The sequence below is a fragment of the Ornithorhynchus anatinus genome, chromosome 2 (genome assembly GCF_004115215.2).
Source record: "Ornithorhynchus anatinus isolate Pmale09 chromosome 2, mOrnAna1.pri.v4, whole genome shotgun sequence".
Classification (NCBI taxonomy): Eukaryota; Metazoa; Chordata; class Mammalia; order Monotremata; family Ornithorhynchidae; genus Ornithorhynchus; species Ornithorhynchus anatinus.
The window spans coordinates 64136626-64150005 of record NC_041729.1 but is presented as its reverse complement, the minus strand read 5'-3'; the positions used below and the strand labels follow the sequence as shown (position 1 = coordinate 64150005).

The following is a 13380-nucleotide window of genomic DNA, read 5'->3' as shown; positions in this document are numbered from 1 at the left end:
CAGTCAGTCTCCTCGATCCCGACCGAGCTTGTGCAATCTGAACGTGATTTTAAGAAGCTTGGCAACACTGTTCGCTGTCGTTAGCCCGCACCTGGCGTAACACCACCTGCTGCCCCGAGGCGAGGCCTCAGATGGTTTCATCGCCCCCTCTCACTGGGCTTGGTGGAAAAGGAGAGGAACCAATAACACACAATGTTTACCAGTCCGTCCGTGCCAGAGCAGATGGCAGACGAGAAACGTCATTTGGTTCTAGTGTTACTTGCCTTCTGAGGTAACCGCTAATGGGAGAGGTACAGGTGTAGTTCTTGGAAAACAGAGAGGGCACCGGGCAAGCACACTGCACGTTTTCAATTGCGAGCGCCAAGCGTCGCCGGCTGGAAACCCTTAAAAGCGTTGTCCGGGGTTTTCTGAGTCTTCCGTCGTTCGGCTGCAACAGTTCTGTTTAGTGGTTTTTGATATTTTCTTCATTCCCTGACAATAAGCCAGCGCCACCCAGAAGCCCGTGAACTATTTGACACCGCTAGGTGACCACATGGTGCGCCGCGCGTGAACGAGAAGCTGAGAAATTCAGAGGCAATTAAGCTTCCTTGGAAGCCATTCATATTTATGCCCATGGCTGTTGCTGACAGACACCGAAAGCGGGCAGCACTCTACAGCTGACAGAGGTTTATCCAGTGGGACTCTGAAACCACATCAATTGGCTTTGGTTTTCTGAATCTTTGAGGGTGGGAAAGTCAGTCGGCTCTTGTACTGGCACAACCCTTTTAATCATTCTTTGCCCCCCGCCCCCGGAAAACCCCTACAATAATAATGATCTTGGCGTTTGTTCATCAATGCATCCTGTTTATCAAGTGCTTACTGTGTGCAGAGCACTGTTCTAAGCACATGGGAGGTTACAGTTAACAGAGTTAAGAGCAATAATTGTGATATTTAAGTGCTTATTGTGTGCTTGCTTACTTACCAACACTATAATGAATTATTATTACTTTGTGATTAACTTGTACCTACCTCAGTGCTTAGAAGAGTGCTTGGCACATAGTAAGTGCTTAACAAGTGCCAACATTATTATTATTATGTGCCAGGCACTATATTAAGCGCTGCAGTGGTTACAAGCAAATTGTGTTGGACAGAGTCCCTATCCCATATGGGGCTCACGATCTTAATGCCCATTCACGGATGAGATAACTGAGGCACAGAGAAGCGAAGTGACTTGCCCAAGGTCACACAGCTGACAAATGGCAGAGACAAGATCGAAACCCAGGTGACTCCCAGGCCCGTTCTCTATCCACTAGGCCATGCTGCTTTGGTAGACGTTTCCCCCGCCCACAACAAGCTTACAGTCAAGTAGTTTACAGTCCAGAGGGAAGTGCTTACTATGTGCTAGGCATTGTACTAAACACTGGTGTAGGTCAGGCCAGATTCAGTCCCTGTTCCACATGGGGGTCACAATAGAAGGGAGAGCAGGTATCGAATCCCATTTTGCGGATCAGGGAACTGAAGCACAGAGCAGTTAAGTGACTTTCCCAAGGTCACGCAGCAGGTAAGTGGTGTTGCCAGGATTAGGACCCAGGTCCTCTGACTCCCCGGCCTGTACTATTTCCACTGGGCCGTACTGCTTCGAAGTGCTTAGGAGGTGGAGAAGTGCCGAATTGGCAAGAGAGGGATCTAAAATGGGGAGATGAGCCATTACTTGGGGAAGCCTTCCCGGAAGAGATGTTTTTTCAGAAGGGTCTTGAAGACGGGGAGAGCTGAGATCAGTCGGATAGGAAGCGGGAGGGAGTTACAGGCAGTGGAGCGAGAGAGAGGAGAATGACGTACAGTAGTAAGGTGACTTCCTATTTTATTCATGCTCCTGTTCTGCATGTGAAAATACTTGTTTTTTATGGTATTTGTTAAGCGCTTACTATGTGCCAGGCACCAAACTCAGTGCTGGGATAGAGAATATACCACCAAGAAGTTAGAAACTGAAAGCTGTCCCTGATCTCAAGGATTAAATTCCAGCTTTACCACTTGTCTGCCACTTTCCCAGGCTCTTGTGGGGAAGATGAACAGAAACAACTAGAGAACTAGTTGTTTCTAGAGAAACTGGAGAAATAGCATGGCCCAGAGAGAAGCAGTTTTGACCAGTGGAAAGAACACGGATCTGGGAATCAGAGGACATGGATTCTAATCCTGGCTCCGACATTTGCCTGTTGTATGACCTTGGGCAAGTCACCTAACTTCACTGTGCCTCACTTACCTCTTTTGCAGGATGAGGACTCAATCCCTGTTCTCCTTCCAATTTAGACTATGATCCCCAAGTGACACCTATCTTGTTTCTACTCCAGAACTTGGCACATAAGAAGCTCTCAACAAATAGCATTATTATTATTAACCCGTCCTATTTGTTGAACACGTACTCTGTGCGGAACACTGTACTAAGCACTTGGGGCAGTATGATACAAAAGAGCTGGTAGACACAATCTCTGCCCACAGTCAACTCACGCTAAAAATCAACCTCAAAGTTGTATATGGGAGCAGTATCTTGATGCATCTGCCCCTTCTCCCCCCTGCCCTCCCCCATCCCAACAACTTAGCCTTTTTGGCTTCTGCTTTCTGTGTTGTACTGTCGGCTCTTGGGTACCCATCCCACCCGTGGACCCTTAGGCAATGCTCTGGGATATCTTCTCTGTTTGGGATTTCCATCAATATAATCTGTTGGATTTCTCCCACACTTCCCTCTTTTCTAGGGACGCCATGGCTGAGAACCTCAGTAGCCACTCTAGGAAGGCTGGGAATCACCATGGCTTTCGAAATCGTGTATTTGGTGAACTCCGAATTGTATCCTACTACACTGAGGTAACGCTGATTGAATTCTTGTGGTTTTTTTCCCCACGCCCTAGATGTCTTGTAGATCCAACTGAAATCCTGTATTTATCCCAGGGGTATGTCACTCTGCCAGATTTCATACCGGTGATCTCAAGACCCAAGGCTTTTGGACGCAAGCCCCTATTGTGGCTTATTCCACAATAATAAGTCTCTTAGTAAATGGCAAAAATGTAATTCTTCCTGGAAAAACTGGGTGCATAAATACACAGTGAGGGACTTCACACAGGGCAAATTAAGAATCTCTGGGATCTGGCTCTCTGTATTCATTCATTCATTCATTCATTCATTCAGTTGTCTTTATTGAGCGCTTACTGTGTGCAAAGCCCCGTACTAAGCTCTTGAGAGAATACAATATAAAGATAAACGGACACATTAGCGAAGCAGCGTGGCCTAATGGATGAAACACGGGCCTGGGAGTCAGAAGGTCATGAGTACTATTCCCGGCTCAACCACCTGTGTGGCCTTGGGCAAATCACTTTACTTCTCGGTGCCTCTGTTCCCTCACCTGTAAAATGGAGATTGAGACTTTGAGCCCCATGTGGGACAAGGACTGAGTGCAACCTGAGTTGCCTGTATCAACTGCAGAGCTTAATACAGTGCCTGGCACATAGTAGCCACTTAATACCATAATTATTATTCCTGCCCACAACGAGCTCACGGTTTTAGAGGGGGAAGCATACATTGCTATAAATAAATAAGAAAATAAATAGATAAGTAAATAAATTACAGATATATAGAGATATATAGGTATGTGCCGTGGGGATGGGAGGGAGGATGAATGGAGGAGCAAGGAAGAGAGGTGCAGAAGGGTGTGGGAGAAGGGAAGAGGAGAGCTTAGTCTGGGAGCTTTGTATAATCTTCATTGTGATCTCTGGACTGGAAGCTTGTAATAGGCTGGGGATATATCTGCTAATTCTGTCCTGTCGTATGTTCCCAAGTGCTTAATATGGTGCTCTGCACTCGATAAATATCACTGATTGATTAATTCATCCAGTATCAGTGATATCCCCTCTGCCTGAACTTCCGCTCATTTCAGGGGCTTGATCTAAGCAGTACATTGGGCTTTAGTGTTCAGCAGCTCCTTGGAGGACAGTGACAGGAATCAAGTGGGAAAAATCAATCGATCAGACAATGGTATTTATTCAGCATTTACCGCATGCAGGCTTTTGGGAGAGTATATTATAGCAGAGTTGGTGCCTTTCATCTCCAGGGAAGGGCAACCACTCTTCTGACCAAACTACCTGACAGAGACTTTGAAGATTAACCAAGGATCCCTTTTCTGAAGAGTTGGTTGGATTTTCATAGGAATTTCCCCCGGTTTTCCTAACTAATCTCTGAAGTGCACCCTCACCTAAAATGAAGTGAACTTTTCTATTGATGTGCCAGTTCAGATCTTGTTCCCTGTACATATAATTTAGTCAATCAGTTTATCAATGGTGTTTGAGTGCTTATGAATGCAGGGTGTTAGGGAGAGTTTTTTCTTTGTTTTTTAACGGTATTTCTTAAGCGCTTACTTTGGGCTAGTCACTCTTCTAAGCGCTAGGGCAGACGCAAGCTAATCAGGTTGGATAAGTCCTGTCCCACATGGGGCTCACAGTCCTAATCCCCATTTTACAGATGAGGGAACCGAGGCACAGAGAAGTGAAGTGACTTGCCCAGGGTCACACAGCAGACAAGTGGGGGAGCCGAGATGAGGGCCCAGGTCCTTCTGACTCCCGGGCCCGTGCTCTGTCCATTAGGGCATGCTGCTGAGTGGTAAACACAGTCCCTGACCTCAGGAAATTCACAATCAAGGGGTTTAGTGAGCCGAACTCTTCCTGCAAATATTGCCAGCTCATTGTCTAGCTACTCTTCCTCATTTTCCACTCCCTTCTGCATCGCCCCGATGTTCATTCATTCATTCATTCAGTCGTATTTATTGAGCGCTTACTATGTGCAGAGCACTGTACTAAGCGCTTGGAATGTACAATTCAGCAACAGGTAGAGACAATCCCTGCCCAACAACGAACTCACAGTCTAAGCGGGGGAGACAGACAACAAAACAAAACTGGTCTGGTGTCAATATCATCAAGATAAATAGAATCATGGATATATATACACATCATTAACAAAATAAATAGAGTAATATATACAAATATGCACAAGTGCTGTGGGGAGGGGAAGGGGGACGAGCAGAGAGGGGGAGTAGGGGGAATGGGGAGGGGAAGAAGGGCAGAGGGAAAGGGAGGGCTCAGTCTGGGAAGGCCTCCTGGAGGAGGTGAGCTGCCCATAAGGTTTTGAAGAGGGGAAGAGAGTTAGTTTGGCGGATGTGAGGAGGGAGGGCGTTCCGGGCCAGAGGTAGGACGTGGGTCAGAGGCTGATGGCGGGACAGGCGCGAACGAGGGACCGGGAGGAGTTGAGCGGCAGAGAAGCGGAGTGTACGGGGTGGGCAGTAGGAAGAGAGAAGGGAGGCGAGGTAGGAGGGGGCAAGGTGATGGAGAGCTCTGAAGTCAAGAGTGAGGAGTTAGGCAACCACTGGAGGCTTTTGAGAAGGGGAGTGACATGCCCAGAGCGTTTCTGTAGAAAGATAATCCGGGCAGCGGAATGAAGAATAGACTGGAGCGGGGAGAGACAGGAGGATGGGAGATCAGAGAAGAGGCTGACGCAATAATCCGGTTGGAATGTTAGGGAGAGCTTGTACCAGCAAGGTAGCAGTTTGATTGGAGAGGAAAGGGAGGATCTTGGCGATATTGTGAAAGTGAGACCGGCAGGCGTTGGTGACGGATTGGATGTGTAGGGTGAATGAGAGAGCAGAGTCAAGGATGACACCGAGCTTGCGGGCCTGTGAGACAGAAAGGATGGTAGTGCCGTCCACAGTGACAGGGAAGTCAGGGAGAGGACGGGGTTTGGGAGGGAAGATAAGGAGCTCCATCTTAGACATGTTAAGTTTTAGGTGGCGGGCAGACATCCGGGTGGAGGCGTCCTGAAGGCAGGAGGAGATACGAGCCTGGAGGGAGGGGGAGAGAACAGGGGAGATGTAGATTTGGGTGTAATCGTTACCTTTGCTCTTCCTTCGCCTCCCAGCCCCACAGTACTGATGTATGCATCTGTAATTTTAATAATAATGTTGGTATTTGTTAAGCGCTTACTATGTGCCGAGCACTGTTCTAAGAGCTGGGGTAGACACAGGGGAATCAGGTTGTCCCACTTGGGGCTCACAGTCTTAATCCCCATTTTACAGATGAGGTCACTGAGACACCGAGAAGTTAAGTGACTTGCCCAAAGTCACACAGCTAAGTGGCCGAGCAGGGATTCGAACCCATGACCTCTGACTCCAAAGCCCGTGCTCTTTCCACTGAGCCACGCTGCTTCTCTACAATATCGCCAAGATCCGCCCTTTCCTCTCCACCCAAACGGCTACCTTACTGTTACGGGCTCTCGTTATATCCCCGCTAGACTACTGTGTCAGCCTTCTCTCTGACCTCCCTTCCTCCTCTCTCGCCCCGCTCCGGTCTATTCTTCACTCCGCTGCCCGGCTCATCTTCCTGCAGAAACGATCTGGGCATGTCACTCCCCTTCTTAAACAACTCCAGTGGTTGCCTATCGACCTCCGCTCCAAACAAAAACTCCTCACTCTAGGCTTCGAGGCTCTCCGTCACCTTGCCCCTTCCTACCTGTCCTCCCTTCTCTCTTTCCACCGCCCACCCCGCACGCTCCGCTCCTCCGCCGCCCACCTCCTCACCGTCCCTCGGTCTCGCCTATCCCGCCGTCGACCCCCGGGTCACGTCCTCCCGCGGTCCCGGAACGCCCTCCCTCCTCACCTCCGCCAAACTGATTCTCTTTCCCTCTTCAAAACCCTACTTAAAACTCACCTCCTCCAAGAGGCCTTCCCAGACTGAGCTCCTCTTCTCCCTCTACTCCCTCTGCCATCCCCCCTTTATCTCTCCGCAGCTAAACCCTCATTTTCCCCTTTTCCCTCTGCTCTTCCACCTCTCCCTTCCCATCCCCACAGCACTGTACTCGTCCGCTCGACTGTATATATTTTCGTTACCCTATTTATTTTGTTAATGAATTGTACATCGCCTTGATTCTATTTAGTTGCCATTGTTTTTACGAGATGTTCTTCCCTTCGACTCTGTTTATTGCCATTGTTCTCGTCTGTCCGTCTCCCCCGATTAAACCGTAAGCCCGTCAAACGGCAGGGACTGTCTTTATCTGTTGCCGACTTGTTCATCCCAAGCGCTTAGTACAGTGCTCTGCACATAGTAAGCGCTCAATAAATACTATTGAATGAGTGAATGAATGAATAATTTTATTTGTATTGATGTCTGTCTCCCACACTCTAGACTGTGAGCTTATTGTGGGCAGGAAATATCACTTTTTATTGTTGGATTGTACTTTCCTTAGCGCTTTGTACAGTGCTCTGCACACAGTAAGCTCTTAATAAACGTGACTGACTGAATGAATGAAAGTACTCTAGAGGATAAGGAGAAGACCTTCAAGGTGGAGACTGCTCTTGGTATCCTCTGAGGATGTCCAAGGGAGAATTGAGCTGTTACTTTGAAGTCATCCTAATGTTGCACTTTTTTTGCCTTCCCGGAAAAAAGTCCCTTCATAATTGGTTGAGAAATATTTCTAAAAAGACTATTTCCAATGGACGATGAATGGAATTTCGTAAAGGAGTGAGAGGAGCAGGTGCTTCTGCTCAATCAGGTTGAAAAATATTCTTTCTTTCTTTCTTTTTTCCTTTCTCTGTCTCTTTCTCTCTCTCTGTCTCTCTCTTTCTGTCTGTCTCTCCCTCCCTCTCTCATGCTTATTATGCACAAGGCACTGCACTAAGCCCTGGGCTAGGCACAAGCTAATCAGAGGAGACACAGTCATGTCCCACAAAGGGCTCACAGATTTTATTCTCATTTTTCAGATGATATAACTGAGGCACAAGAAGTTAAGCGACTTGCCCAAGGTCACACAGCAGACAAATGGCGGAGCCAGGATTAGAACCAGGTCCTTCTGACTCCCACTAGGCCTCACTTCTGCTTTTTCTTGCCCCAACCCCACCCTTCTTCAGGGAATAGTGACACATGACCACATGCAGAGTCACTCTACAGCTCTACGCAGAGGGGGCATGGGAAAAAGAGTGTTTCCTCTCCGATTTTCATAGTGAGAGATGGGAGAGGGAAGGACATATGAAATCTGGCATTCATCGGAAGATTTCTCGAATTACTACTGCTAGGTCTGTTCGTGGTAGTTTCTTTGACTTTGCCAAATTCTTGTCCCTTAGATTAAACTGGTTCTTTTTGTTTTTCAGAAACTTTGGGGTTTCGCTGTGTTCAGGGTTGTGTGATTTTGGGGGTATCATAGCCCCGTTTCTGCTTTTCCGGTTAGCAGCCATCTGGCTAGAGCTACCTCTAATCATCTTTGGTAAGAAATCATTTGAAGTGTGACTCACGTTCCCGGTCTTTATCTTGTGCGTTAATCGAAGTAAATACTGATGAAAAGCTTTGCTGTCACCGTTGGAGCGGTTGATTTCATCTCGTGTTTCCCAATGTTTTGTTTTTGAGAGGCTTCGCTGGAAAATGATGTAATTTGGTTCGGTGAGTGTTAAGTCCCAGAATGCCTTAGGTTCCAACTAAAATATTATTTTAGGAAGTTGAAGCTACCAAAAGCACGTAGACGGGGATAATGTCGTTGGTGCCTTCTTCCCCAAGCCTGCTTCAGAGTTCAGTGGGGGACCGTGTTTTCAGCATATTGGCCCAATTTGCAGGTACAATTTCACGTTTTTTAGCCTCAAATTTTGCCCCTCGGATCTGTTACCCCCCTTGGAAGCTTTAGAGCAGTTGCTCAGAGATCCTGCAGGCTGGCACTTCGATCCTGGGCCAACACGGAGTTCCCAGGACTCCCGGCAGGATCCTTCCATCAGTCCATCTCCTGAGACTGGTAGACATAAGCAGCCTTGCGGCCGACGATCCCAGGCTAAACAAACACCACACAGTCAATTAATTAATTGTGTATTTTTTAAACTGCTGGCATAAATATAGAATGATGAAATTCTAGACCCCAAGCCTGGTGTGGGCAGGGGTTGTCTCTCTCCATTGCTGAATTGTACTTGCCAAACACTTAGAACAGAACTCCGAACACAGTAAGCACTCGATAAATACAACTGAATAAATGAATGAATGCATGAATCAAATCAGAAACGGTCCCTGTATCCCGTGGACCTCATAATCTAAGGGGAAGGGAGAAGTAGTAGTATTTATTAAGAGTAGTACTTAAGTGCTTATGATGTGCAGAGCACTCTTCTAAGCACTCAGTGCAGTGCTCTGCACATCTTTAAGCGCTAAGTAAACCCAGCTGATCATTAAAGCCCCTTCAGTTTAGCATTAGATCGTGACCAGTGTATTTGTCAAAGATCATCCATGCCATTTACTGAATAAGACCGGTGGCATTATGAAAATTAGATATTTACATTTGCACCTTTTAAAAACATCGAATTCAAAGTTATTACATTTTTGTATACCTTTATATTTCTATTTGATTAGGTAATTATATTTGTTTTTCATAGCTTTTCAAAATATATTTTTGTTATTTGGGTCCCTCTGGGAGATTCTGGGAACACAATGCCCTTTAAAATTTTTGTGTGGAGAACAGTACTTATTTTAGTCAAACCTTTAATAACAACGATCATAATTATGACATTCATTCAGTGCTTTCTATGTATTAAGGGCTGGCGTAAATGCAAGGTTAATAACTGTGGTATTGGTTAAGCGCTTATTATATACTAAACCTAAGGCTCCTGACCCACATGGAGGTCACTATCACAGCCCCATTTCGTAGATGAGGAAACTGAGGCCCAGAAAGGGTATAACTTCCCCAAAGTCATAGAGCACGCCAGGGGCAGAGACAGAGGATGAGATGTAACCAGAAATTGCTCAGGTTCTGACTGTGAGCTCACTGTAGACAGGGAACCTGTCTCCCCAACTCTGTCATATTGGACTCTCCCCAAGCACATAGTTCAGTGCTCTGCACACAGTAAGCACCCAATAAATACCATGGATAAACTGATTGATTGCCAGTGACGATAGCAGCTACCCCTTTGCCTGTAGCATTCAGGGGGATCGGTTGCTGGCATCTCATTTCCACTGCCTTAAAACTGTTTGGACCATTTGCATCTGCATTTTTGCTTTGGCAAGTCAAAGCAAGTCATTTTTGCTTTGGCTAGTGGATAAAACACAGACCTGGGATTAGAACCCAAGTCCTCTGATCCCACCTCTGTCAGCGCCTGCTGTATGACTTTGGGCTGGTCACTTAACTTATCTGTGCCTCATTTTCCTCAACTACAAAATGCAGATGAAATGACCATTCTCCCTCCTACTTGAACTGTGAGCCCCATATGGAACAGGGACCGTGTCTGGCCTGATGAACTTTTTTTTTTCAAGGCACTCATTAAGTGCTAAGCACTAAACTGAATGCTGGAGTAGATCTAAGCTAATGGGGATGGGCACGTTTCGTGTCCCGTGTGGGGCTCACTGTTTTTATCCCCATTTAAGGGATGAGGTAACTGAGGCACAGAGCGGTGAAGTGACTTGCCCAAGGTCACACAGAGGAGAAGTGCTGGTGCTGAGATTAGAACCCAGGCCCTCTTAATCCCACGTCCATGTTTTTACCCTTAGGCTACTCTGCTTTTGAATATATCTGACCCATAGTAAGTGCTTACTTAATAAATACATTTTAAAAGAAAAAACATTTTGGGAAGATTTTCATCAAGTGAAAACCAGTTGCTTCTCAGTTTGCACAATGTTTTAATATGTTTCCGCTGCTCCCCAGGGATTCTTGCATTGCTATGTGGAGTCCTGGTTATGCTTTTACCGGAAACAAAGGGAATTGCTCTACCGGAGACCGTCGAAGACGTAGAAAAGCTTGCCAGGTACCGTACCGTCACAGTTCACCCCGACCTTCTCATCTTCTTGTATGTTAAACCTTCTTGGAATCCTGGAAATCACCCTCCCTCTTAATGTGCTTTCCGCATCAAGATGGTATTCATAAAGATCAGACTTCAGACAGTTTTGGACTTTATTTTAAGGAGAAACAGACACAGATCAGGGAACAGACTTGCATGGCCATTTGCTCGTAGCTGCCAGCTTTTCAATTTGAGAGTTGGAAGTAAAAGGGGATAAGGGGGGCAAAGCAAACCAATCAAGCCGGGGAATGCTGGGCTGGCTTCAGATTGCTAGCGGGTCAGAGCTGCCCAGATGGGGATAGGGGAGCGTCTTTTCAGCCCCACTTGGAAATGATTAGCTCTTTCTCAGCCTCCCACTTGGAAGCTCCCGGATCTTGTCGGAGTCATAGCGGGAACAAGTCTGGGAGCCCAGCCTGGGAGTGGTGGAGTCGGGGGGGGGGGGGGGGCGGGTGTGGGGGCATCGGGCCCGTGATCCTTTAAGTGCTGTCACCCGTGCGTTTGTTTTCATGATGATGCTATTCTTCATTCTCTGAGCATTACATCCTTAAAAAGATCCAGCTGAAAATTGGGCCTTTCCATCACAAAAAATACCATATAAGAACTCCTTAGCCTGGCCCTATGGAAGGAACACGGCCTGGGAATCAGAGGACCTGGGTTCTAATCCCCGCTCTGCCAATTGCTTAGTGTGTGACCTTGGGCAAGTCAGTTACCTTCTCTGTGCTTCAGCTTACCCAGCTGCAAAATGGGGAGGATCGAACATCTGTTTTCCCTCCTACTTAAAACGTTGTGAGCCCCATGCGGGACTGGCAGTGTGTCTGATCTAATTAACTTGTACTTACCCCAGCACTTAAAACAGTGTTTGACCCATAGTAAAGTGCTCAACAAATACCAGGAAAAGAATGTCAAGCTAGATACACCTGGAGGGAAATTTCATGAGCCAAGAAGTCAGTCTTATGGCGAATAACAATGTCGCTTAGTGCTACACAGGTTCTGTCATTCTCTCTCCATGGAATTGACTTTAACAGTAATAGTAATAATAGAAGAAATGTGGGATCTTTCAGAGGTTTACTATGTGCCAAGCCCTGCTCTAACTGCTGGGGTATGATCTGGACAATTATGGCATTCATCAAGTGCTTACTACCTACTAAGGGCTGGAATAAATACAAAGGATAATAATTATGGTATTTGTGAAGCGCTTACTATAGGCCAAGCATAAGGCTCCTGTCCTGTGGGACTGTCCCACATGGGCTTACTTACTAAGGAGGAGAGCGGACAGACATTTAATCCCCATCTGACAGATGAAGAAACTGAGGCACAGAGATGTGTAGCAACTGCCCCTAGGTTACACAGCAGACAAGTAGCAGAGTCAGAATTAGAACCCAGATCCTCTGAATCCCAGGCCTGCGCTCTAACCACTAATCCTTCTCCAATCCCAGAAAGGAGCTTCCTGTTCCCAACAGTGGGAAAACCCGCCCAGGCAAGTCACCCTCAGGGCTCTGAGGGACGGACTGGCTCCAGCTCAAACGGTAGTGTCGCCGAGACTGAATGTTTCGGACCCAGCCTCCGGCCCAAGAGTCCTTACTGTCAGTTGTAAAATCGTCCCCGTACTCAGCCATGGGACTTTTCACGGCATTTTCTCCTTTTTTCTTATTACTCCAAGTCCCTTCCAATGTGGCAAGAAAAATCAGAGTCAAGTTACGAGCTCCCACGATTGATCCAGCGCCAAAGACCAAGGGAAGATGGTTGCCGGTGAAGTCACCTCAGCCGGCCTCCTCGGGACCTGCTTTCCATCCCGTTCGACTCGGAAACCTGAAAGGCGACACTTATGGAGACACGGCCCCCCTGCCACCTCAAGCGGTTCCAAGTATTCTTAGACATTCAAAATATCCCATGTGTTTGGGAACGGAGATATATAATAGGAGGAAACCACCGCGAGCAAAGGATTTAGGGAAAAGCCACTCCCCCCAACAGCTCCATCTGAGCCGACGAATGCTTTCTGGGATTTGGACAGTCAACTCAGTCTTGGTTTTTTTGATTTGGTCGAATTTCGGAAACCCTTCCTAGCGGAAGACTGCCGTGATGATTTGGGTGGGAAGGGAAGAAATGGATTGTCTTGGAAGTGAAAGGAATTAGCGGGAAAATTAGGAGAGGAGCAGATGCTGAGATGGTGAAAAGCCACTCGACTTCCTAAACCTCCCAGCTCCGCACCTCTCGAATATCCCCCAAGGGGCTATTTTTTGGGAATCCTGAACACAAAGACTGTAAGCTCGCTGTGGGAAGGGAACGTGTCTACGGTCTCTAAAATATTAATAATAATAATAGTACTTGTTAAACACTTACTGTGTTTCAAGCACTGTTCTAAGCCCTGGGGTAGATACAAGGTAAAGAGATGGTCCCACGTGGAGCTCGCGGTCTTAATCCCCATTTTACAGGTGAGGTTACTGATGCATAGAGAAGTTTAAGTGATTTGCCAGGAGTCAAGCGCAGAGCTGGGATTAGAACCCGCGTCCTCTGACTCCCAAGCCCGTGCTCTTGCCACTAAGCCATGCTGCTTCTTTCAAGCACTTAGTACAGTG

The 13380-nt window shown here is 47.0% G+C and overlaps 1 protein-coding gene across 1 annotated transcript in view; it reads left to right on the top strand.

Moving 5' to 3' along the window:
* Positions 1 to 13123, top strand: part of SLC22A3 (solute carrier family 22 member 3) — a 111734-nt gene extending 98611 nt beyond the window's left edge. The window contains exons 8-11 of the mRNA XM_029047751.1: positions 2730 to 2838; positions 8156 to 8268; positions 10672 to 10771; positions 12465 to 13123. Coding sequence (XP_028903584.1) covers positions 2730 to 2838; positions 8156 to 8268; positions 10672 to 10771; positions 12465 to 12519 — 377 coding nt within the window. The 3' untranslated portion in view covers positions 12520 to 13123. The remainder of the gene's footprint in view (positions 1 to 2729; positions 2839 to 8155; positions 8269 to 10671; positions 10772 to 12464) is intronic.
* The last annotated feature ends 257 nt before the right edge of the window (positions 13124 to 13380 follow it).